Here is a 27,841-nt window from a genome sequence, read left to right as displayed (position 1 = left end):
TTGTCACGAGGATAGCATAGTACTAAATGAAAATTTTAAAAACTGAAATTGTTGGAAATCTGACATGAAACAAAATTTGCTCAGTATTAAACTTTTATAATCTTGAATGCAAAATTGAATACCACTGCAAAACTCTCATGATATGTTGGTATTTAATGTATCGATACTATCATCCCCTCAAAATTAATCAATAGGTTTCAAAATGTAGGCCTCAATTCCTCATGCAGCTGAATCCTCTATTTCCTCACTTGCAGACCCCAGTCAGTTTTGATTGGCAACATCTCCTTCACAATCACCGTCACCTCAGGTGCAGCAAGGCTGTGTGCTAACCCCCTGCTCTGCTTGCTTTATTATTGTGGCTGCACATTTAAATGCGGCTGTAACACCATATTTAAGTTTATTGATGACACCACTGCCATGCAGAATCAAAGGTGGTGATGATTAAGCAGAAAGAAGGGAGATTGAAAATCTGGAGGAATGGTGCCACAACCTCACTTAATGTCAGCAAAACCAAAGAGCTGATTATTGACTACAGGAGGAGGAAACTTAAGTCCATGAGCCAGTCCACATCAGGGGATCAGAGGTGGAGAGGGTCAACAATTTTAAATTCCTCTGTGTTATTATTTTAGACAATCTGTCCTGGGTCCAGCATGTACATGCTAATACAGTGCAGTGCCAAAGCATGGCAGTGCCTCTGCTTAAAAGTTTGTGAAGATTCTGCGTGTAGTGTATAACTTTGACAGACTTCTATAGATGTGTAGTGGAGAGTATATTGACTGGCTGCATCATGGCCTGGAATGGAAACACCAGTGCCTTTGAAAAGAAAGTCCTGTAGTAGATTTGAGCCAGTAGATCATGGATAAAGCCTTCCAAACCATTGAGTGCATCTACATGAAATGCTGTTGTAGCAAAGCAGCATCCATAAATCAGAAATCTCCACCATCCAGGTCATGCTCTTTTCACTGCTGTGTTTAAAAGGAAAGTACTAGAGCCTCAGGACTCACACCACCAGGTTCAAGAACAGTTACTACCCCTCAATATAAGTGGATAACTACACTCGCTTGCCCCATCAGTTGAAATGCTCCTACAGCCAATGATCTGACTGTAAGGACTCTTTATCTCATTATCTAATATTCTCATTATTTATTGCTATTTATTTCTATTTGCTTTTGCACAGTTTGTTATCTTCTCTTGTGAATCTTTCATTGATTCGTTATAGTTTTGTTACTATTCTTTTGATTTGCTGACTATGCCCATAGGCAAATGAATCTCAAGGTTTTATATGGTGACATAAATATACTTTGAACTTTGGAGAGTATACTGACTTGCATCACGGCCTGGTATGAGAACACCAGTCTGTTGAATGCAAAAGCCTGCAAAAAGTACTGGATGCAGCCCAGTCCATGACATTGAGCAAAGTTAGCATCCATTATCAAGGATCCCCACCATCCAGGCCTTGCTCTCTTCTCACTGCTGCCAACATGAAGGATGTACAGGAGCCTCAAGTGACACAATTATTATCCCTCAGCCATCAGGCTCTTGAACCAGAATACACTTAGCCCAACATTGAACTGATTCCACAACCTGTAGACTTAGTTTAAGGACTCTACAACTCACATTCTCAATATTTATTATTTATTTATTTATTATTATTGTTACTTTTTTCCTCTTTGTATTTCCACAGGTTGTTGTCTTTTGTACATTGGTTGTTTCTCCTATTTGTGTGTGTTTTCATTGATGCTATTGCTTCTTTGTATTTACTGTGAATGCCTGCAAGAAAATGAATCTTGGGCTAGTATATGGTGACATACACATGTACATATGTATTTTGATAAATTTACTTTGAACACTGCCATGTAAGGAACCTTGCAAGAATCCCTGCCTTCCTCCGTACTAATAACCCACATACAGTGGCATGCAAATGTTTGGGCACCCCGGTCAAAATTTCTGTTACTGTGAATAGTTAAGTGAGTAGAAGATGAACTGATCTCCAAAAGTCATGAAGTTAAAGATGAAACATTCTTTTCAACATTTTAAGCAAGATTAGTGTATTATTTTTGTTTTGTACATTTTTAGAGTGGGGAAAAAAAGGAAAGGAGCACCATGCAAAAGTTTGGGCACCCCAAGAGATTTGAGCTCTCAGGTAACTTTTACCAAGGTCTCAGACCTTAATTAGCTTGTTAGGGCTATGGCTTGTTCGCAGTCATCGTTAGGAAAGGCCAGGTGATGCAAATTTCAAAGCTTTACCCTGACTCCTCAAACCTTGTCTCAACAATCACCAGCCATGGGCTCCTCTGAGCAGCTGCCTAGCACTCTGGAAATTAAAATAAATGATGCCCACAAAGCAGGAGAAGGCTATAAGATAGCAAAGCGTTTTCAGGTAGCCATTTCCTCAGTTCATAATGTAATTAAGAAATGACAGTTAGCAGGAACGGTAGAGATCAAGTTGAGGTCTGGAGACCAAGGAAACTTTCCAAGAGAACTGCTCGTAGGATTGCTAGAAAGCCAAATCTAAACCCCCTGTTTGACTGCAAAAGAGCTTCAGGAAGATTTAGTATATTCTGGAGTGGTGGTGCACTGTTCTACTGTTCAGCGACACCTGCACAAATATGACCTTCATGGAAGAGTCATCAGAAGAAAACCTTTCCTATGTCCTCACCACAAAATTCAGTGTCAGAAGTTTGCAAAGGAACATCTAAACAAGCCTGATGCATTTTGGAAAAAGTCCTGTGGACTGATGAAGTTAAAATAGAACTTTTTGGCTGCAATGAGCAAAGGTATGTTTGGAGAAAAATGGTGCAGAATTTCATGAAAAGATCACCTTTCCAACTGTTAAGCCCGGGGTGGATCGATCATGCTTTGGGCTTGTGTTGCAGCCAGTGGCACGGGGAGGGAAGAATGAATTCAATTAAATACCAGCAAATTCTGGAAGCAAACATCACACCGTCTGTGATCCTAAACACACCTCAAAATCCACAATGGACTACCTCAAGAGGTGCAAGCTGAAGGTTTTGCAATGGCCCTCACAGTCCCCGATCCTAAACATCATCAAAAATCTGTGGATAGACCTCAAAAGAGCAGTGCATGCAAGATGGCCCCAGAATCTTACAGAACTAGAAGCCTTTTGCAAGGAAGAATGGGCGAAAATCCCCCAAACAAGAATTGAAAGACTCTTAGCTGGCTACAGAAAGCGCTTAGAAGTTGTGATACTTGCCAAAGGGGGTGTTACTAAGTACTGACCATGCAGGGTGCCCAAACTTTTGCTTCGGGCCCTTTTCCTTTTCTGTTACAGTCGGCCCTCCGTATCCGCGGATTCAACCAACCGTGGATCGAAAATACTGTACAAGTATCCCCCGCTCACCGAAAGTAGAGCATTCCTATGAAACCTTTTGTAAGCCGAACCCAAAAAATAACTTACCAAATCATACCAAATAACAGATAAAACCTAAAATAACACTAACATATAGTAAAAGCAGGAATGATATGCTAACACGAGGAAATCTGCAGATGCTGGAATTTCAAGCAACACACTTAAAAGTTGTTGGTGAGCGCAGCAGGCCAGGCAGCATCTCTAAGAAGAGGTACAGTCGACGTTTTGGGCCGAGACCCTTCATGAGGACTAACCGAAAGAAGAGCTAGTTAGAGTGCTACTAGCAGAACCAATAGTAACATCGGCAGCTTTCAAGATTCTTTCTCTCTGCGTGTAAATAGAACCAATCCTCCGTGGGTACAGAGGGCCGACTGTATTTTGAAACTGTAAAAGATGGAAATAAAAAAAGTAATCTTGCTTAAAATATTAAGAAATGTGTCATCTTTAACTTTATGCCTTTTGGAAATCAGGTCATCTTTTACTCGCTTAGCTATTCACAGTACCAAAAATTTTGACCAGGGGTGCCCAAACTTTTGCATGCCACTGTAAATCCCAGCCCTCTCTGGAGCTGCTTTATAACTCTGGTGCGGACGCTTGTCCATCCAGATGACAACTCAGTGAGAATGGTTAGTAGCTGCTGTTTCTCTTATTCTTTAAGCACTGCAACTCTCCCTAGCCCAGCAATTTCAGCGTGGTAATTTGCCGACCATCCAGGTACACAGCAGGGTGCAACAAAGAGGATTGAGATTCATACACATTCAAGATACAGTAGGGATTCATGCCAGTTTCCAGCCACATTAAAGGGGAGAGCAGTGGCTCGTTCCCAGTACAGTGGTGTGAAACAATTGGGGGGGGGGTATGGAATTGTATCAGATACCCAGGATGCAGAATGAATAAATGCCATTTTTGGGTACATGCAGTGGTGCTAGAAAATTTGTGAAGCCTGTAGAATTTTCTCTATTTCTGTACAAATATGGCTTAAAATATGATGAGATCTTCACGCAAGTCCTAAAACTAGATGAAGAGAACCCAATTAAATAAATAACACAAAAATTATACTTATTATTTATTGAGAAAAATTATCCTACATTACATGTATTTGTTGGAAACAGTATGTGAACCTCTGTGGTAATGCCTTCTACAAAAGCTGTTTGGAGTTAGGTGCTCCAACCAATGAGATGAGATTGGAGGTGTGGGTTGTACCCTGCCCTATTTTTAAAAAAAGAGGACACACCAAGTCAGATTACTGACAGAGCCTGCACTTCTCAAGAAAGATATGTTTATGTACACCATGCCTCGATCAAAACAACTTTCTGAGGACCTCAGAAGAAGAATTGTAGAGATGCATGAAGCTGGAAAAGAGTACAAAAGCATTTCTGAAGACCTGAACGTTCATCAGTCCACAGTAAAAGAAATTGTCTGCAAATGGAGGGAACTTGGTTGTTACTTTCCCTAGGAGTGGGCGTCCTGCAAAGATCACACCAAGAGCATAATATGCAATACTGAAGGAGGTGAAAAAGAACCCAAGGGGAACAGCAAAAGAACTGCAGAAATCTCTAGAACTTCCTAAGATCATAGAGCCATAGAAACTACAGCACAGAAACAGGCCTTTTGGCCCTTCTTGGCTGTGCCGAACCATTTTCTGCCTAGTCCCACTGACCTGCACATGGACCATATCCCTCCATACACCTCCCATCCATGTATCTGTCCAATTTATTTTTAAATGTTAAAAAAGAACCCGCATTTACCACCTCGTCTGGCAGCTCATTCCATACTCCCACCACTCTCTGTGTGAAGAAGCCCCCACTAATGTTCCCTTTAAACTTCCCCCCCTCACCCTTAACCCATGTCCTCTATTTTTTTTTCTCCCCTTGCCTCAGTGGAAAAAGCCTGCTTGCATTCACTCTGTCTATACCCATCATAATTTTATATACCTCTATCAAATCTCCCCTCATTCTTCTACGCTCCAGGGAATAAAGTCCTAACCTATTCAACCTTTCTCTGTGACTGAGTTTCTCAAGTCCCGACAACATCCTTGTAAACCTTCTCTGCACTCTTTCAACCTTATTTATATCCTTCCTGTAATTTGGTGACCAAAACTGAACACAATACTCCAGATTCGGCCTCACCAATGCCTTATACAACCTCATCATAACATTCCAGCTCTTATACTCAATACTTTGATTAATAAAGGCCAATGTACCAAAAGCTCTCTTTACGACCCTATCTACCTGTGACACCACTTTTAGGGAATTTTGTATCTGTATTCCCAGATCCCTCTGTTCCACTGCACTCCTCAGTGCCTTACCATTCTCCCTGTATGTTCTACCTTGGTTTGTTCTTCCAACGTGCAATACCTCACACTTGTCTGTATTAAACTCCATCTGCCATTTTTCAGCCCATTTTTCCAGCTGGTCCAAGTCCCTCTGCAGGCTCTGAAAACCTTCCTCACTGTCTACTACACCTCCAATCTTTGTATCATCAGCAAATTTGCTGATCCAGTTTACCACATTATCATCCAGATCATTGATATAGATGACAAATAACAATGGACCCAGCACTGATCCCTGTGGCACACCACTAGTCACAAGCCTCCACTCAGAGAAGCAATTCTCTACTACCACTCTTTGGCTTCTTCCATTGAGCCAATGTCTAATCCAATTTACCACCTCTCCATGTATACCTAGCGACTGAATTTTCCTAACTAACCTCCCATATGGGACCTTGTCAAAGGCCTTACTGAAGTCCATGTAGACAATATCCACTGCCTTCCCTTCATCCACTTTCCTGGTAACCTCCTCGAAAAACTCCAATAGATTGGACAAACATGACCTACCACTCACAAAGCCATGTTGACTCTCCCTAACAAGTCCCTGTCTAACCAAATGCTTGTAGATTCTGTCTCTCAGTACTCCCTCCAATAACTTAACTACTACTGACGTTAAACTTGCCGGCCTGTAATTTCCCGGATTACTTTTCGATCCTTTTTTAAACAACGGAACAACATGAGCCACTCTCCAATCATCTGGCACCTCACCTGTAGACAGCGACATTTTAAATATTTCTGCCAGGGCCCCTGCAATTTCAACACTAGTCTCCTTCAAGGTCCGAGGGAACACCCTGTCAGGTCCCGGGGATTTATCCACTTTAATTTTCCTCAAGACAGCAAGGACCTCCTCCTTTTCATGTTCTCTGTTCATGTGTACACTGTAAGAAAACCACTGAACATGGAAGGACACGGTGGAGGAAACCACAGCTCTCCAAAAAAAAAATTGCTGCACATCTCAAGTTTATGAAAGACCACCTGGATGTTCTACAATGCTTCTGGGACAATGTTCTGTGGATAGATGAGACAAAAGTTGAACTTTTTGGCAGAAATGCACACTGCTATGTTTGGAGGAAAAAGGGCACTGCACATCAACACCAAAACTCATCCCAACGGTGAAGCATGGTGGAAGGTGTATCATGGTTTGAGCCTGCTTTGCTGTCTCAGGGCCTGCTCAGCTTGCAATTGTTGAGGGAAGAATGAATTCAAAATTGTATCAAGACATTTTACAGGAGAATGTCAGGGTAGTAGTCCGTCACCTGAAGCTTAATAGAAGTTGGATAATGCATCAAGACAGTGATCTGAAAGACAAATCAACAACAGAATGGTTTAAGAAGAAGAAAAATTTTGGTCTTGGAATGGCCGTGTCAAAGGGGCCTAAAATTCCTCTAAGCGGATGTACAGAACTGGTCAACGGTTACTGGAAATGTTTGGTTGAAGTTATTGCTGTACAAGGGGGTCACACCAGTTACTGAAAGCAAACGTTCACGTACTTTTTCCAACAAATACATGTAATATTGGATCATATTTCTTAATAAATGAACAAGTATAATGTTTCTTGTGTTATTTATTTAATTAGGTTCTCTTTATCTAGTAGTTTTTGGACTTAACATGAAAATCTGATTACATTTTCAGTCATATGTATGCAGAAATAGAGAAAATTCTACAGGATTCACAAACTTTCTAACTTCACTGTAACTATGAGTCTTTAGACCCCAGGATTAAAAGCTCTATAGTAAATTAGCATTCTGCTAGATTGTGGATACTGCTGTATTTAGATTTGAAATAACTTACAAGTACTACTGTGGACCACTTCCGATTGTCGTAATTATGTAATGAATTTCAAGCTAGTATTGTGATGGTGATGTTTGAATCTGTTTCATCCACTTTAAAATGTTTCAAAGGTACAGAATCTGCTAAAATGATGTTTTCCCGAAGATACTAATAGCATTTTCAATGTTCAACCTTCTGATTGCAGGTAATTTATCCAGTCTGAGTCGTTTGGGACTGAGGTACAACAGATTATCTGCTGTCCCCAGATCATTGGCAAGGTGTAGTGAATTGGATGAGCTTAACCTAGAGAATAATAATATCTCAACATTACCTGAGGTAAGAGGTTGATTAAAGTAGTTTAGAGGCACGTGTGACTTTCTGAAAATCGTTAGCATCTTTTTAAGTAATGAAAAATATGCTGCATACGTCTTTGTCTTTCTACCAAAAGCGCAAGACACTAAAACCTAGAGTTCTGAGAAAAAAAGCATTGAATATATACTGGGGAAAGATTTGAAGCCCTTCACCCAGGGAAGGTGATGTGATGTATTTGTTAGAACACAGAACATTATAGCACAGGAACAAACTATCTGCTAAAAAGCAAATCAGAAACACTCAAACACTATTCCTTACTACCTACACCATGTCCCTATCCCTCCATCTTACTTACATCTATGTGCTCTTAAAAGCCTCCAGTGTATTTGCCTTTACAACTATACCAGGCAATGCATTCCGAGCATCAACCACTTTGAGTGGAAAAACTTAAGTCCTCACGTCCCCTTTGAACCTACCTGCTCTCACCTTCAATGCATGCCCTCTGGTATTAGACATTTCAACTCTAGAAATGGATACACTCTGTCCACTCTCTCTGTATCTCTGATAATATTGTAAGCCTATCAGAATTCCCCTCAGCCTCCAACACTCCAGACAAAACAATCCAAGTTTTTCCAGCCTCTCCTGATAGCACATACCCTCTAAACCAGGTGGCAACCTTGTAAACATATTCTGCACGCACTCCAAAGCCCCAATATCCTTCCTATAGGGAGGCATCTAAAACTGTATGCAATACTCTAGATGTGGCCTAACCAGTTTTATAAAGTTGCAACATAACTTCCTGACTTTCGAATGCAATGCCTCAAGCAGTAAAAGCAAGCATTCCATAAGCCACTTTAACCACCTTATTGACTTGAGTAGCAACTTTCGTGGAGCTATGAACTTGGATCCCAAGATCTCTGTCCTCAGCAACACTGTTAGGATCTTGCCCTTAACAGTGTGCTGTCTCCTTGAATGGCCCAACCGAGGTGCAACCTCACATTTATCTGGGTTAAATTCCATCTGTCATTTGTCTGGTCATATCTGCAACTGATCTATATTGCACTGTAGTCTTTGCCAGTCTTCTACACTATCCATAACTCCATCAATTTTGGGATTATCCGCAAATTTAGTAACCCACCCATCTAAAATTTTGATCCATGTCATTTATATACATTACAAACAGCAGATGTCCCAGCACAGATCCCCTTGTAACTCCACTAATTACAGAGCACCAACTCAAATGAGTCCTTCCACCATTACCCTCTGTTTTCTACATACAACCCAGTTCTGAAATCAGTTAATTCGCCGTGGACCCTATGCATCTTAATCTTGATTAGCCTCCAATGAGGGACTTTGTCAAATGCCTTACTAAAATTCATGTAGACAACATCCGCTGCCCTACTCTCATCAATCTTTCTCGTCACCTTGTCAAGAAACTCAAATCAAGTTGGTATGACACGACTTGCCTCGCACAAAGTGTTGCTGGCTCTCCTTAATTAGGCCATGGGTTTCCAGTGCTCGTGTATCCCAAAGTATTGAGAGTTGGCTAAATCATATTAATCTTTCTTTTTAAAAAAAACAGAAACTGAGAATGATGCTTTTCTTCAAGAAGAAAAGCTACATAAAATATTTAAAACTTCAACTACATATTTAAATTTATAAAACAGTTAAGTAATCAAACTTTATCTGGCTTGTGACAATTCAATAATGCCTTGATTTTGAATAAACAAAATCATGCAAAAGTCATGGGAAAAACTTTTATCTGGCTTGTGACAATTCAACGATGCCTTGATTTTGAATAAACAAAATCAAGCAAAAGTCATGAGAAAAACCTACTTACTGCCCTTTATGCTGCTGGTGTGTAGGGCAGCAATGAGGATACTCTGTCTCTGTTGGTGTTCAGGGCTTCCTTCATGTTAATTGTCCCTCCCCATTCTCAATCTGTATTAGAGTGCAGTTTGCATCTCATCAGATTCCTCTGTTTCTTCATTCACATACTAGTGCTCAGAAATCATGCTATCAATATTTTGCAAAATTCAGGCCCTTATGTGGAGCTTAGTAGGTCTTGAATTCTCTAAGTTAGATAAAGGTTCACAGATCAAATCCACTATTTAAAAGTATTTCCCGACTGCTGGTGTATTTCTAGTTATAATTGAAATGAGGAATTAAGTTTTTAAGAAATAAGCAGTTGGCACGACAGTGTGGCGGATGGCACAGTTGGAAAGATGCTTTACAGCACCAGCAGTCAGAAGATGAGGTTTATAAGGAGTTTGTATGTTCTCCCCGTGACTGCATGGGTTTCTCTGAGTGTTGCAGTTTCCTCCCACATTCCAAAAAAGACGTATGGGTTAGGGTTAGTCAGCTGTGGGCAAGCTGCACTGGTGTCAGAAGCATGACACTCGGATGTCCCAGCACATTGCAAACGTTGATGCAAGTGACTTATTTTACTGTATGTTTTACTAAATATGTGCATGTGACAAATAAAGCTAATCATTGTCTTTATCTCATCTTTACTGTTGGCTTTTTACTAGTGAAATAGATATATGCAAATTATATAAATAATTTACAAATTTAGTTATGAACGGAATGCAGTCTTGCTTTGTAACTCAATTAGTTCTCTATACCGATCACTACTGAATGTCATTTCTTTAAAAATGTTTTTAATATAGCAATAATATCAATGATACTTCCCATATGAATCTGCATTAATTTTTATTTTTTCAAAGTATACTGCTGTCTCTTGTCTGAGATGCAGTTCTCAATCTAAGCGTAAAAGAAAAGGTAAAATAAACTGTTGGGCTCATCTTTGCTAACTGGTGCCCTGCCTGTTAATCCCCTGTGCATGCAGTAGGAACATATTCCTTTTCTAGGCAAATACCTCTCCAAATACCTTTTTAAATGTATTTACCTCTACTGTCTGTTCATTCCAGGAAACTCTCCCCATCCATGTGGGAAATCTTGCTCCTCGGTTACATTTTAAATTTCTCCCTCTCTCCTTAAACCCATACCTACTAGTTTTAGACTCCCCTGCCCTGAGAAAGGCACTCTTTAGTCAATTTATACCCCTGATAATTTTACAAATCTCTATAAGAAGATTCTCATCCTACAGTATTATATTCCAGTGAGAGTAAACTCTGGCTATCCAATCTCTCCTTATAACTGCACCTTTCCATTCTAGCAAAATCTAGGTGAAACTCTTCTATGCTCTGTCTATTACTACCACTTGATTTCACTTCAGCTGTCATTGCAAAGCTTTCCTTTGTATTTCGTCTAAAATTGAGTGTATTTGACTGGAAAACCTAATAATATTTATGCACTTAATTTAGTCCCAACATCTTAAATAATTTAGGTGGAAGTTGATTCTGCAGATGGTTACTGTGGTCTTCTGTCGGATGCTTTTACAGCAAATCAAAGGAGATAACTTAGTGCTGATTTTTTGCAAACTTCAAGCTTCATAATGCAGGAAGTCTTAGCGATACTTGTACCTGATCTAGATGGATGTGCTCTTGATATGGTATAATAGAAAATATTTGTAACATTAATTCCCATTAGCTGATCTCTTGTCTTAATAGAATAATTAGTTGACATCTTGTGAAATTGACTTAAATCTTTGCAATTACAATTTATTTAAGCAACACATACACACAATGCTGGAGGAACTCAGCTTTTTGCACGTGTTGCTTGGATTTCCAGCATCTGCAGATTTTTTCTTGTTTGCAATTTATTTAAACTTTATTTTCATATGGATTGTGCTTAATTAATTATTCTCTGAATTTTTGAGATGTCCATATAGATATATTTATGTTTAAAATGACTTGGAGAATTAAAGTGTTCCCTCCTTGTATCAGGGTCTTCTTTCAAGCCTTGCAAACTTGACCAGTTTAACGTTAGCAAGGAATTGCTTCCAGTCGTATCCTGTTGGTGGACCCCTACAGTTTTCTACTATCTATTCTCTCAACATGGAACATAACCGCATCAATAAAATACCTTTTGGAATCTTCTCCAGAGCTAAAGTGTTGAGTAAGCTGAATATGAAGGTAGGTGGTAAAGTTTAATATTAGAAGACAAAGCTCAAACAATTTCTACCATTGCATTCTGACAGAATTCAGAAAATTTAAGCTGACAATCCAGTTTAATCTGCATGGGAAATGTTATCCCGTATTTTGATTCAAATAACTTTCAGTCGCAATCCTGTGTTTATGCTGAGGGTTCCCTTATGCAGAGTTGCTGAGACAGTTCATTTTTATCCAAGCTAAAATATTATGAAGTAATTTTGCATGTTAAAAATAGAATTTTGAAGTTTACTGACTTCAAGATTTCAAAAATAAGCTGGAGTATAGAATGTATTGCATACTTGTTGAAAATTGGCTGCCACCCAGCCTGGTGCTAATTCTTTGACAACCATTTATAGTTCAGCATCGTTTCAGATCATGGCATTCTCACTGTAATGTTTTGAATTTTTGTGCTCTTAACTCTTAAATCTTCCCTAGGCAAATTTCTCTGTTTCCATTCTTTTTCCAACTTTAATTGAACACCTTACTTACTACTTTCAGGGTCTTAGTATGTCTTAGTCCCATAAATTTAGGTAATTGATCATTTGCATGTCTTAAAATAATTGATGCCTTCAGAGTTGATATTCAAGCTGCATTTCATTTTGCTAGCAGGTGAGTTAATTTTCAATGTAATTATGAAACATCGTACTTTAAATGCTAAAGCAAGTTATTTTTTCTGCCCTTCATTGTTCCATTAGTATATTTTGCATTGGTCCATTTTACAGTTCAGTATTATAAATAGTCACGTCTGGGATTGAAGTGAAATGTAGCAATGTTGCACAAAATCTATTTCTTTCTGAACTATGTTCCAATATTTTCTAATCCTACAGTACAGACAATACTTCGGGCATTTATTAGATGTTTCATTGTTTTTCTTTTTCTTTTTAATGTTTAAATGGCACAAAATCAAATTATGGAAAAAGTCTTTAATTTTTAACCATTAATTACAGAAAGGAATAAGTGGGCTTAAAGATTTCAGATATAAAATAACTATGCTATTAATTTAAGAAGTCATCCATTTTTGTTTCTTTCCAGATGTATAACCTATTTTCTAATCACTGTAGGACAATCAGCTAACTTCACTTCCATTGGACTTTGGAACATGGACAAGCATGGTAGAATTGAACCTTGCCACCAACCAACTCGCAAAGATTCCGGAAGATGTATCGGGACTAGTTTCTCTGGAGGTAAGAAAGCTGAGCGTGAAAATTTGTTAATTTTCTTAAGGATTCAGTTGCAAAAACTTATCTCATTTACTTCATTTTGCACACCCATTGGAGCTGTAGAAGCTTGGTGATGAGTTAAGAAAAAGCCATAGATATAGGTCTGCCAGAAAAAGCAGGATCTCCAGAGGCCACCCATTCCTATTCTGATATGTCTATACATGGTCTCCTCTACTGTCGTGATTTCCCCCTTCTCCAGCCAATCAACTTCCCAGCTCTTTACTTCACCCCTCTTACTCCCCTCCCCCCACCTCTTAACTCCACTCATCTTTTTTTCTCCAGTCCTGCTAAAGGGTCTTGGCCTGAAACGTAAGCTGTACTCTTTTTCATAGATGCTGCTTGGCCTGCTTGAGTTCCTCCAGCATTTTATCTGCAGGTTTTCTCTTGGTTGTGATATGATTATTGCTTCAGGACTGCATACTTAGTTAATTGACTACACAAAGGCTGTTTTAGTGCCATGTAATAAAATGGAGCTATTTATCTTGTAACAGATAATCATACTGTCTTTTTTACATTGTGTCTGACCCATCCCTCTACTCCATTTGTTTCATTTTCTTAAATCATGTTATTTTTGTCTCATTTGTACGATCTACAGTATTTTCAGAGGGGGAGAGACCATAGTAGATGCATGGTTAACCTGGGACTAAATTATTCATAGAAGCTGCAATGTCAAACTGTTTGTAGAATAACATGAGATCAATACACCTACCATTCAGCAATGACAAGCAAGTTGTAGGGAGTGCTGGGGAAGTCAGGCAAACCAATCCTCAAGTTAGCTGCAAAACTTCAAATTTGCAAAATTCACTACAATGAACTTTGACTGGGTTTACATTTACCTAACACTACAGAGTAATAAATATCACAGTAATAAAGGTCTCTACAAGCTAGCATTCAACATGAAGACTCAAGGTCTCTGTCATGTTTGCATTGATTTTGCATCACAAAATGTTTTGGAACTGAAATGCTCTGAAGATTGAATACCAAATTCCTACATTCATCGTGAGGGAAGTTATGGTTTACTTACAAGTATAAAAATCTCTCGAAATGACTATTAATAAGAAAAAGGAATTTTGAAATAATTAAAACTTTTGAACCAGCTTATACACTGGAAGGTTTAAAAAAATTCCTCTTACCCAGTTGCATCAGCTTATCAATATGATTTTTTGATTTTGGATTTTAGATCTTAATTCAGATGGTTCATGGCATTAAAAAGTATAACAAAATTTTTGAATTTTAATATTTTAAGGGGTGGGGTTTATGAAATGAAATCTTATGTACACCTAAACAAGTCTCTTACAGAATATGGCAATAATTGAGCCACTATTTCACTTTTTTAAAAAGTTAGAACATGAGCCAAGTTTGGTTGCTTTACATCTACACTCAATGGCCACTTTATTTTACACTTGTTAATGCAATATCTAATCAGCCAAAAGCATGCAGACGTGAAGAGAGGCTTCAGTCAGAGAATGCAAAAAAAAAAGCTATAGGTAGATTTTTTTCCCTTCTTTACAATTGTTCAGTTGGAACAGTAGTGCCAGGCAGGATAGTGGGATGTGGGAAGGCAGGGAGACCTCAAATGTCCCTGATGACTACACCTGCAAGAAGTGCATCCAGCTGTAGCTTCTAACACTACACGTTAAAAAGTTGTAGCTCAAACTGGATGAACTCTGGATTATTCAGAAGGCTGAGGGGGTGATAGATTGAACATAGAGAGAGGTAGTTACGCCCAGGCTGCAAGACACAGGAAACTGGGTGACATTCAGGAAGGGGAAAAGGGTATGCTGCCTCCTTGGTGCCAGGATCCAAGACATCTTGGATCGGGTCCTGAGCATTCTTAACTGGGAGAGTGAACAGGCAGAGATCGTGGTCCATGTAGGTACCAATGACCTGTGTAGGAAGAGTGACAAGGTTCTTCAAAGGGAGTTCAGGGAATTAGGTTCTAAGTTAAAGGGCACGACCTCCAGAGATGTGATCAACCCATGCCATAGAAACCATAGAAAAACTACAGCACAGAAACAGACCTTCTGGCCCTTGGTTGGGCAGAACCATTTTCTGCCTAGTCCCAATGACCTGCACACAGTCCATATCTCTCCATACACCTCCCATCCATGTATCTGTCTAATTTATTCTTAAATGTTAAAAAAGAACCTGCATTTACCACCTCGTCTGGCAGCTCATTCCACACTCCCACCACTCTCTGTGTGAAGAAGCCCCCCCCTAATGTTCCCTTTAAACTTTTCCCCCCCACACCCTTAACCCATGTCCTCTGGTTTTTTTCTCCCCTTGCCTCAGTGGAAAAAGCCTGCTTGCATTCACTCTATCTATACCCAGCATAATTTTATATACCTCTATCAAATCTCCCCTCATTCTTCTACGCTCCAGGGAATGAAGTCCTAACCTATTCAACCTTTCTCTGTGACTGAGTTTCTCAAGTCCCGGCAACATCCTTGTAAACCTTCTCTGCACTCTTTCAACCTTATTAATATCCTTCCTGTAATTTGGTGACCAAAACTGAACACAATACTCCAGATTCAGCCTCACCAATGCCTTATACAACTTCATCATAACATTCCAGCTCTTATACTCAGTACTTTGATTAATAAAGGCCAATGTACCAAAAACTCTCTTTACGACCCTATCTACCTGTGACACCACTTTTAGGGAATTTTGTATCTGTATTCCCAGATTCCTCTGTTTCACTGCACTCCTCAGTGCCTTACCATTAACCCTGTATGTTCTACCTTGGTTTGTCCTTCCAAAGTGCAATACCTCACACTTGTCTGTATTAAACTCCATCTGCCATTTTTCAGCCCATTTTTCCAGCTGGTCCAAGTCCCTCTGCAAGCTTTGAAAACCTTCCTCACTGTCCACTACACCTCCAATCTTTGTATCATCAGCAAATTTGCTGATCCAATTTACCACATTATCATCCAGATCATTGACATAGATGACAAATAACAATGAACCCAGCACTGATCCCTGTGGCACACCACTGGTCACAGGTCTCCACTCCAAGTAGCAATCCTCTACTACCACTCTTTGACTTCTTCCATTGAGCCAATGTCTAATCCAATTTACCACCTCTCCATGTATACCTAGCAACTGAACTTTCCTAACTAACCTCCCATGCGGGACCTTGTCAAAGGCCTTACTGAAGTCCATGTAGACAACATCCACTGTCTTCCCTTCATCCACTTTCCTGGTAACCTCCTTGAAAAACTCCAATAGATTGGTCAAACATGACCTACCAAGCACAAAGCCATGTTGACTCTCCCTAACAAGTCCCTGTCTATCCAAATGCTTGTAAATTCTGTCTCTTAGTACTCCTTCCAATAACTTACCTACTACCGATGTCAAATTTACCAGCCTATAATTTCCCGGATTACTTTTCGATCCTTTTTTAAGCAATGGAACAACATGAGCCATTCTCCAATCCTCCGGCACCTCACCCGTAGATACCGACATTTTAAATATTTCTACCAGGGCCCCTGCAATTTCAACACTAGTCTCCTTCAAGGTCCAAGGGAATACCCTGTCAGGTCTTGAGGATTTATCCACTTTAATTTGCCTCAAAATAGCAAGCACCTCCTCCTTTTCAATCTGTACAGTTTCCATGATCTCACTTCTTGTTTCCCTTAATTCCATAGACTTCATGCCAATTTCCTTAGTAAATACCGTTGCAAAAAACCCATTTAAGATCTCCCCCATTAAAACCATGTGCTAGTGAGGCCAGAAATACGAGGATTATACAGTTTAACATGTGGCTAAGGAGTTAGTGTAGGAGGGAAGGCATCAGATTTTTGGATCATTGGGCTCTCTTTCAAAGATGGAACCTGTATAGAAGAGATAGTTTGCACCTGAACTGGAAGAGGACTGATATCCAAGTGGGAAGGTTTGGTCGTGCTGCACAGTAGGGTTTAAACTAGATTTGCAGGAACCAGAGTGCCAGAACAGTTAGTGGAGTGATTGTGACGGCAGATGTTGGTAATTCTCAGACCTCAAGAATCAAAAGTCTGAGCATGGTGCATGTATTCAAGGCATGGATCAACACTTGTAATTATGATATAGTAGCTATCAGTGAGACTTGGTTGCAGGAAGGGCAGGACTGGCAGCTCAATATTCCATGGTTCTGATGTTTTAGATGCCACGGAGTGGGTGGGATTAAAGGAGGAAGGGTGGCATTACTAATCAGGGAAAATGCCACGGCAGTGCTCTGTCAGAACAGACTGGAGAAGTGGTCTCGTGAGACGTCAGGGATGGAACTGAGAAATAGGAAAGGTATGACCATATTAATGGGGCTATATTACAAACCAACCAACAGTCCGAGGAATTTAGAGAAACAAATTTATAGAGAGATCACAGATAGTTGCAAGAAGCAAGGTTGTATTAGGTGATTTTAACCTTGCACATAATGATTGGGTATCCCGTACTGTAAAAGGACTAGACGGGATAAAGTTTGTCAAATGTGTTCAGGAAAGTTTCCAGGCAGTTCAGTTGAAACTGTGGAACTATATTTATCCTTTGACATGTTGCTCAAGCGTCAGTATGTTTATAATAAACAGAGATAACTCATGAGATTATTGGTAGTTTAAATGAATTTATTAACCTACTGGCTTACATCTAGGTTCTCATCTTATCAAATAACCTTCTTCGAAAGCTGCCTCATGGCATTGGACACTTAAGAAAACTGCGAGAATTGGACTTGGAAGAAAATAAACTTGAATCTCTTCCAAATGAAATTGCTTACCTTAAGGATTTGCAAGTAAGTGATTTATATGTAACCCAAACCAAAAAAATCTGGACTATTATCCTTCAACATTTTGTTATATTGTACTTTCAGGTTGTAGTAAAATGTAGCTCTAGCTACAGTTTTTTTCATGCCTTTTGTTCATGTGAGGTTACAGATGGGAGCCAAATTTTTTTTAATCAAATACAAGCATATAACTGCCTAATTGGAATGGTAAACCATGTTAAAGTTTACTTTCCCTTGGATTTTCCAATGTCACTTTTGCTGTAGTTAATATTAAGGTTTCCAGAAGTGCATTCCTGCACCTGCCCAACATCGACAAACCTCCCCCACTGTCAAATGCCTGTTTTACCCTGTCCTAGCTGGAGTGCATGGTAATGATATTTCTGCTGTATCTCCTTTCGACAATTCAGAGTAAGTAATAACAACATTTCTACTCTATATGCAAGGTATAATTTATTTGGTTTAAAATGCAGTATAAAATAAGTCGATTTCATATACCCAAAGAAGATAATCCAACCTGCTGAAAATTTATAAATAAGTGTATTGTGGCTTTTTATCTGTCTGCCAGTTTTATGCCACACTTGATGTGAATTTAGGAAATTAGGTGTGTTCTTACTTTGTTTCCAATTAATATTTGTATTTCAAGATTAACTATATACTGTACATAGAAGATTAAAGATGAGCTTTATTTATCACATGCACATTGAAATACAAAAGAACAGTGTCTTAACACATTCTGAGGATTGTGCTTGGGGGCAACCCACAATTGTCACAGGAAGAATATACAAACTCCTTACAGACAGTGGCAGGAATTGAACCCCAACCAGCGATCACTGGCGCTGTAAAGCAATTGTGCTAACCGCTATATTACCATGCCTCCCACTCTAAATATAAGCAAATATTAAGACAGTTGACATTTATTAACATTGTTGATAATTCAAAAAGTTTCATGTATTTGAGTGGCTTAAGGTTTAAAAAATGCAGAAATGGAAACTTATTGTAACGTTTAATGTTAACTTGCTATCTCTAATAAAAATGACTTTTATAAAATATTACTTGGGATTTTCTGTGATAGTTGGATTTTATCATGTGGATTACCTTATCTAGCGTGAGGATGAGCTGAGTCAATAAGACCGAGACTCATGAGAATGTAAATTTTTAAAACAATGTCAGTTCAAAACTGAGTTTATAGTCTAGCATGTTTACTCAAAAAAGTGAGCTGTTTGAAGTTGCAATCGTTTGAAGTATGTTAAGAGAATTCAGGCCAGTGGTTGCTATGCAGTGTGTATTGGAGAAAAAAATGCCACATACTCTTAATGCTGAAATGTCCTTTCTTTGATTTCTGTTTACTTAAATGTTTCAAATGGTATAAGAAAGTTCTTGATCAAATATGTTGAAACAATAAATTAATAAATCTCTCTTATCCTTGTGGGGATTCTGGTGAAAGTTTGCAATATGTGTAGGAGATCCATCTTATCTGCTATAAATTGCATTGACACGCAAGATGTAGCTCAGTAACTCCAGAATTGGAATGGTCATTGAAACAAGACATAACAGTTCATAATCAAGTAGCAGGCATTAGGCCTGCTGGAGGAACTCAGCAGCTCAGGTCCTGATGAAGGGTCTCAGGCCAAAGTGCCGATTGTTTATTCCTCGCCATAGATTCTGCTTGACTTGCTGAGTTATAAGACCGTAAGATATAGGAGCAGGAGTAGGCCATTCAACCCATCAGGTCTGCTCCGCCCTTCAATCATGGGCTGATTCAATTCTTCCAGTCATCCCCACTCCCCTGCCTTCTCCCCATAGCTTTTGATACCCTGGCTAATCAAGAACCTATCTATATCTCTGCCTTAAATGCACCCAATGACTTGGCTTCCACGGCCGCTCCTGGCAACAAATTCCACAGATTTACCACCCTCTGACTAAAGTAATTTCTCTGCATCTCTGTTCTGAATGGACGTCCTTCAATCCTGAAGTCGTGCCCTCCAGCATTTTGTGTGTATTACTCTGCAGATCCAGCACCTGCTGAATCTCTTCTGTTTAGGTCATTTGAGCTTTCTCCGAACACTTCAAACCTGTGATTCCTACAATATAGTTCTTTATTAAGCTTAGCCTCTAGTTTTGATCTCAGGCTTGTACCTATTGGCCTGAAATAAATGCAACTGTGTGCCATAAAGCTGATTCTTTTACAATAGAACATTTTCTTGGTGACAGACTGCGTAAGACATAGGTACATGAGGCCAGTTTCTGTGAATAGCTAGATCTCTCATGAGCAAGCCATGTTCACATACCTGATATCACGCTCCCAAAACGGACAATCTCTTTCTGTGACCGAACTCTGGGCAGATCACCAGGAGGACAGGAAAAGGTGTTCCCAAGGCCTCCTTGACGATCCTCACTGACTCCGTGCCATGACCTGTTAAAGTGAAGGAAGACTTTTCAAGAACATTGAGGCCATGTATCAAGAGCACTCAGAAGCCCAAGATGAATGGAAGGGTAGGGATAAGAACACTGCCTCCATGGAAAAATCTACCCTTTCTTCACCCATTTTGCCAGACAGCTGTGGTAAATCTGTGAAGAAAGAAGTGGTCCATGACATCATTATGGTGTGAACTTAAAAGCCAGGTACTGTGTGGTGAACCTAGATGCTGCAGACACAGCTGTAAATTATAGGTCCCATTCAATGTTGACAGATTTGCTGGTCACCCAAAAAACTTGATGTGAGGCTTTGATAAGATAATGGAATAGGAATTAATGTAAAAGATGAAATTTAGTGGATCATGTCAATTCTGGCAGGTTTCATCATCTTTCCTTATCAACTTTCTCTTGTAATTCCTGGTGAATTGGTCACTAAGTCAGAGACCATTATGGTTGACAGTTTGTGTGGACATTTTGATCTAATAGATGTTTAAATGGACTTGCTGGTCAGAGCTGCTGCAAGTATCTTTGAGATCTGCTCAGTGTTCAGGAATCGTTTTCATTTAAAAGAATCATGGGAGTAGAAATACTCACAACAAGCTGGAGGAACTCAGCAGGTCGGGCAGCATCCGTAGAAATGATCAATCGACGTTTCGGGCTGGAACCCTTCGTCAGGACTCCCGAAACGTCGGGTTCCAGCCCGAAACGTCGACTGATCGTTTCCATGGATGCTGCCCGACCTGCTGAGTTCCTCCAGCTTGTTGTGAGTGTTGCTTTGACCCTAGCATCTGCAGATTATTTTGTGTTTATGGGAGTAGAAATTACAGCTGAAACATGGAGCAAATTTGTAAGGAGATAGCAGATATTTGTAGTAAGCACAAGGTTGTGATTGTGGGAGATCTTAATTTTCCACACATAGCCCATTCTGTAAAAGGGCTGGATGGTTTGGAGTTTGTCAAATGTATGCAAGATAGTTTTTTCGAGCAATACATAGAGGTACCAACTAGAGAAGGGGCAGTGTTGGATCTGCTGTTAGGGAATGAGATAGGGCAGGTGATGGAGATATGTGTTGGGGAGCATTTTGGGTCCAGTGATCACATATCATTAGTTTCAATATAATTATGGAGAAGGATAGGACTGGACCTAGGATTGAGATTTTTGATTGGAGAAAGGCCAACTTTGAGGAGATGCGAAAGGATTTAGAAGGAGTGGATTGGGACAATTTGTTTTATGGGGAGGATGTAATAGAGAAATGGAGGTCATTTAAAGGTGTAATTTTGAGGGTACAGAATCTTTATGTTCCTGTTAGGTTGAAAGGGAAGGTTAAAAGTTTGAGAGAGCCATGGTTTTCAAGAGATATTGGAAACTTGGTTCAGAAAAAGAGAGGGATCTTCAATAAATATAGGCAGCTTGGAGTTAATGAGGTACTCAAGGAATAATAAAGAATGTAAAAAGAACCTTAAGAAAGAAATTAGAAAAGCTAAAAGAAGATACGAGGCTGCTTTGGCAAGTAAGGTGAAAATAAATCCAAAGGGTTTCTACAGTTATGTTAATAGCAAAAGGATAGTGAGGGATAAAATTGGTCCCTTAGAGAATCAGAGTGGATGGCTATGTGCGGAGCCAAAAGAGATGGGGGAGATTGTTCTAAGAGTAAACCTAGCAATTATCGGCCTGTGAGTTTGATGTCAGTCGTGGGTAAATTGATGGAAAGTATTCTTAGGGATGGTATATATAATTATCTGGATAGACAGGGTCTGATTAGGAACAGTCAACATGGATTTGTGCGTGGAAAGTCATGTTTGAATCTTCCAACCTGATGGCATGAACATCGACTTCTCTAACTTCTGCTAAGGCCCCACCTCCCCCTCGTACCCCATCTGTTACTTATTTTTATGCACACATTCTTTCTCTCACTCTCCTTTTTCTCCCTCTGTCCCTCTGAATATACCTCTTGCCCATCCTCTGGGTCCCCCCCCCCCTTGTCTTTCTTCCCGGACCTCCTGTCCCATGATCCTCTCGTATCCCCTTTTGCCTATCACCTGTCCAGCTCTTGGCTCTATCCCTCCCCCTCCTGTCTTCTCCTATCATTTTGGATCTCCCCCTCCCCCTCCAACTTTCAAATCCCTTACTCACTCTTCCTTCAGTTAGTCCTGACGAAGGGTCTCGGCCTGAAACGTTGACTGCACCTCTTCCTACAGATGCTGCCTGGCCTGCTGAGTTCACCAGCAACTTTGATGTGTGTTGCTTGAATTTCCAGCATCTGCAGAATTCTTGTTGTTAATGAATTTTTTGATGAGGTTACTAAGGAAGTTGATGAGAGTAAAGCGGTGGATGTTGTCTATATGGACTTCAGTAAGGCCTTTGACAAGGTTTCACACGGAAGGTTAGGAAGGTTCAATTGTTAGGCATTAATATCGAAGTAGTAAAATGGATTCAGCAGTGGCTAGATGGGAGACGCCAGAGAGTAGTGGTGGATAACTGTGTGTCAGATTGGAGGAGGATGTGTAGCGGTGTGCCTCAGGGATCTGTACTGGGTCCAATGTTGTTTGTCATATATATTAATGATCTGGATGTTGGGGTGGTAAATTAGATTAGTAAGTATGCAGATGATACTAAGATAGGTGGCATTGTGGATGATGAAGTAGGTTTTCAAAGCTTGCAGAGATTTAGGCCGGTTAGAAGAGTGAGCTGAAAGATGGCAGATGAAGTTTAATGCTGAAAAATGTGAGGTGCTACATTTTGGTAGGACTAATCAAAATAGGACATACATGGTAAATGGTCGGGCATTGAAGAAAGCTGTAGAACAGAAGGATCTAGGAATAATGGTGCATAGTTCCCTGAAGGTGGAATCTCATGTGGATAGGGTGGTGAAGAAAGCTTTTGGTATGCTGACCTTTATAAATCAGAGCTTTGAGCATAGGAGTTGGGATGTAATGTTGAAATTGTATAAGGCATTGGTACGGCCAAATTGGAGTATTGTGTGCAGTTCTGGTCACCGAATTATAGGAAAGATGTCAATAAAATTGAGAGAGTACAGAGGAGGTTTACTAAAATGTTGCCTGTGTTTCATCTCCTAAGTTACAGAGAAAGGTTGAACAAGTTAGGTCATTATTCTTTGGAACGTAGAAGGTTGAGGGGGGACTAGATAGAGGTGCTTAAAATGATGAGGGGGATCGATAGAGTTGATGTGGATAGGCTTTTTCCATTGAGAATGGAGGAGATTCAAACAAGAGGACATGAGTTGAGAGTTAAAGGGCAAAAGTTTAGGGGTAACATGAGGGGGAACTTCTTTACTCAGAGAGTGGTAGCTGTGTGGAACGAGCTACCAGCAGAAGTGGTTGAGGCAGGTTTGATGTTGTTGTTTAAAGTTAAATTGGATAGATATATGGACAGGAAAGGAATGGAGAGTTATGGGCTGAGTGCAGGTTGGTGGGACTAGGTGAGAGTAAGAGTTCGGCACGTACTAGAAGGGCCGAGATGGCCTGTTTCCGTGCTGTAATTGTTATATGGTTATAAAGCAAAGAAGATTTCAGTTTGTAATAGAACTAAAGCATTGCAACTCAAAATTCTGCATAGAGCCCATCTGACTCCAGATCATCTCTCGAAATTTAAGACACGGGTTTCTCCAATGTGTTCTACATGTAAATACTGGAACTTTTCACCCACTGTTTTTGGACTTGTCCCAAACTTCAGGCATACTGGAGTGATATCTTGGGTGAAATGGAAAAGATTCTGAAGATAGAGCTTGAACTGGACCTAGCATCTTTTCTCTTAGGCTTACCCAGCAGTTGTATTATTAATGCACGTCAGAAAAAGCTTTCTAACATCCTGACTTTTTGTGTGTGGAAGAACATTTTACTTTGTTGGATATCTGATAAGGCCCCTGGACTTTTTGGTTGGTGTAAATTAATCATGGAATACATTCCTTTGGACTTTTTGACATGTACAGTACACTCAAAAACAAAGTTTTCATAAAACATGGCATCCTTTTCTGCAGTATATAGATGTAAACCTGTCGGCTATACTAATAAGGGCTTTTGTATAGGATGTTGTGGTGATGTCTACATTTTGATGGAAGTGTTCTCATGCCTGATATTTGTGAGGGCAAGAAATGTAAGTGTATCTGGAAATTGGAAGTTTTGTTTTGCTGAGCAAAAAAAATATTTAAAAAAAGAAATGAACAGTGTGGAATCCAGTACAATATATTGTGATATTTCTGAAATTTAAATTAATTAAACAAGAAAATCCCAATTAAAAACAGAATCATGGACAATTGTAGTGAATTGAACAGAACAGAAAGTTTGACAATTTAGTTCTAAAGCTGTCAAAATACAACTCCTAGTAGGCAGGTTCATTTTTTAAAATTGAGTTCTAATGACATGAATTCTAAGACGTATAAAATGTAATGGGGAGTTTATATATTTTTTTAAAATAGTATTCTTTTGGATTCCACATTATAGGAAGGATATGAGGCAATTATTTAACATTTGAGCACTGCCTGGTAAGATGAAGAAATATAAACGTGTTTAAAAACTGATGCTGATTTTGTTTGAGCAAAGGAGATTAAGTGCTGATCCTTTTTACTGAAAGACAACTTCAGTGGTTGAGATATGTCAAATGAGGGTATCTAGATTTTTTTTAAAATGTAATGCTTGTGCATTTTTATGATTACGTGACATTGAAAAGTGCAGTACAGCTTAAAAAGTACCCACTATGTATGTAGTGGCTAAAATGCATATTAGTACAATGCTGCCAAAAATACCAAATACAGAGTGGTCAGTGTGAATTCCTGTCAGATGTGGGAAATCAGGATATCTGATCTGTGGGAATTGCACCCAATTTCAGTGCCTGACTGTCAAGGAGTTGGAGCTGGAGTTAGATAAGACTTTTGAACAGGTGTCACACTCAGAGGATAAGCTTCGGGACAGTAGATGGGTGATCACCAGGAGAGGAAGAAGATAAAGAAGCCAGTGTAGGATTCCACTGTGGCCGTTCCCCATCGCAACAGTTTCCTTTGGACACTGCTGTGGGGGTAACCTATCACAGCACAGCAGCAGCAGCCAGCTCTGAGGCTCGACAGGGAAGGGTAAAGTCAGACTGTGCGGTAGTTAGAGGGGACAGACAGGAGATTCTATGGCCGCAAAAGAGACACCAGGATGGTGGGTTGCTTCCAGGGTGCTAGGATCCAGGATGTATTGGAGCAGTTGCAGGATATTCTCGAGGGTGGGGGAAGGTGAGCAGCCAGAGGTTGTAGTGCATACTAGAACAAATAACAGGCAGAAAAGGTGAAGAGGTCCTACACAGTGAGTATATAGAGTAAGCAAAGAAGCTAAAGAGAAGGACATCCGAGGAAGTAACCTCCCGATTACTCCCGGTGCCACCGGTTAGTGCAGGTAGGAATGGGGTGACAGTACCGATGAATGAGTGGCTGCAGGGATGGTGCAGGGGACAAGATTTCAAGTTCTTGGATCATTGGAACCTTTTCTGGGAAAGCGTGGGTTGCACCTGAACTGGAAAGAAACCAATATTGTGGCCAGTAGGTTTGCTATTCAAGAGAGTTTAAACTAGTTTTGTAGGGTGTTGGGAGTTGAAACACCAGGCCAGTATGGGAAGGATCGGACCACAAGGTTAGATGTTATGGAAAGTATTGACAGCAAAGTTGAAATAACAAGTATGATGGGCCCAATGATTTGATTTTCATCCCTTTCCCAAAATACTCCGAGCATTAAGGTGAACAGGATTAAGGTGAATCCTGAGGCATTCTATATATCCATCAAGAGGATAACTAGGGAGAGGGTGGGCCACTCAAGGATAAAGAGGGTTACACTTGCTTGGATGTGGAGAATGTGAGTGATGTACTTGAGTACTTCGCTTCAGTATTTATCAAGGAGATGGATACGGAGGACCAGGAGGTCAGTGCTGAGTATATAAATGCATTCAGCAACAGTTGGGTGTATAAAGGGATGACAGGAGGATGAATACGGGGTCCTGGTGGAGGACTTTGTCAAATGGTACAAGCTGAATTATTTGCAGCTCAACATCAGTAAGACAAAGGAGATGGTGATAGACTTTTAGAAAGACCAAGCCTGCACTGCTCCTTGTTACTATTGATGGTGAGGACCTAAAAGTATCTGGGGGTGCAGACTTGAATGCCTATGGTCTACCTCTATTTAAAAAGAGATCAAGGGGAAAATCCTGGGAACTATAAACCAATGAATCTCAGATCAGTTGTAGAGAAATTGCTGGAGGAAATTCTTAGGGATAGGATATATAAGCATTTGGAAATACATGGCCTACTTAGGGAGAGCCAGCATGACTTTGTGTGTGGCACATCGTGTCTTACCAACTTAATTGAGGTTTTTGACAAGGTGATGAGAGAGATTGATGAGGGTAGGCAGTGGATGTTGTCTACATGGATTTTAGTAAGGCATTTGAAAAAGTCCCTCATGGGAGGCTAATCCAGAAGATTAAGATGCACGGGGTCTGTGGCGAATTGGCTGTTTGGATGCAGAACTGGCTTGTGCATAGGAGACAGAGGGTAGTGGCTGAAGGGACTTATCTGAGCTGGAGATCTTTAATTTATGGTGTTCTGCAGGGATCTGTGCTGGGACCTCAGCTGTTTGTAATGTATATAATTGACCTGGATGAAAATGTAGGGTGGTTTAGTGAATTTGTGGATGATACCAAGATTGGTGGAGTTGTGGATAGTGTAGAAGACTGGCAAAGAATACAGTGCAATATAGATCAGTTGAAGATTTGGGCAGAGAAGTGGCAGATGGAGTTTAACCCAGATAAATGTGAGGCGTTGCACCTTGGTAGGACAAATGCAAGGAGACAGTACACTTAGGGTCAAGACCCTTAACAGTGTTACTGAGCAGAGAGATCCTGGGATCCAAGTTCATCTCTCATTGAAAGTGGCTACACAGGTCGATAAGGTGGTTAAGGCGGCTTATGGAATTAGTCGAGGCATTGAGTTCAAAAGTCAGATAACTATGTTGCAAATTTTTTAAAACTCTGTTTAGGCCACACCTGGAGTACTGCAAACAGTTCTGGCTGCCCCACTATAGGAAGGCTGTTGAGGCTTTAGAGAGGGTGGGGAAGAGGTTTACCAGGATGCTGTTTGGTTCAGAAGGCATGTACTGTCATGAGAGGCTGGATAAACTTGGATTGTTTTCTCTGGAGCATCAGAGGCTGAGGGGAGATCTGATAGAGCTTTATAAGATTATGAGAGGCATAGAGAGAGAAGGGGGGGGGGTAATCTGTTTCCCAGGGTTGAAATGTCTCATACCGGAGGATGTGCATTAAAGGTGAGAGGAGGTAGGTTGAAGGGGGATATGAGGGGTAAGATTTTTTCCTCAGTGGTGGATGCCTGGTATGGTGGTAGAGGCAAATACATTAGTGTTTTAAGAGACGTTTAGATAGGCAGATGGGTGTAAGGAAGATGAAGGGATATGAACCTAGTGTAGGTAGGAGGGATTAGTCTTTGTGTATTTTTGATTTGCTTTTTAGCTAGTTTGGCACAACATTGTGGGCTGAATGGCCTGTTTCCATCCTGTACTCTTCTATGTTCTTTCAATGTTGTACTCAGTTCTAGTTGTCTTGTTTGAGACAGTCAGG

The 27,841-nt window shown here is 40.1% G+C and overlaps 1 protein-coding gene across 2 annotated transcripts in view; it reads left to right on the top strand.

Annotated features, from left to right (window-relative positions):
- The window catches only part of shoc2 (SHOC2 leucine rich repeat scaffold protein), a 132,901-nt gene that overhangs the window by 95,180 nt on the left and 9,880 nt on the right, over positions 1-27,841 (top strand). For both annotated transcript variants that reach the window (XM_072239835.1, XM_072239836.1), the window contains 4 exons: positions 7,675-7,805; positions 11,630-11,818; positions 12,898-13,020; positions 17,681-17,818. In XM_072239835.1, coding sequence (XP_072095936.1) covers positions 7,675-7,805; positions 11,630-11,818; positions 12,898-13,020; positions 17,681-17,818 — 581 coding nt within the window. The remainder of the gene's footprint in view (positions 1-7,674; positions 7,806-11,629; positions 11,819-12,897; positions 13,021-17,680; positions 17,819-27,841) is intronic.

This window comes from Mobula birostris, chromosome 21 (assembly GCF_030028105.1).
Source record: "Mobula birostris isolate sMobBir1 chromosome 21, sMobBir1.hap1, whole genome shotgun sequence".
Classification (NCBI taxonomy): domain Eukaryota; kingdom Metazoa; phylum Chordata; class Chondrichthyes; order Myliobatiformes; family Myliobatidae; genus Mobula; species Mobula birostris.
This window is presented reverse-complemented; position numbering and strand designations above follow the sequence as displayed.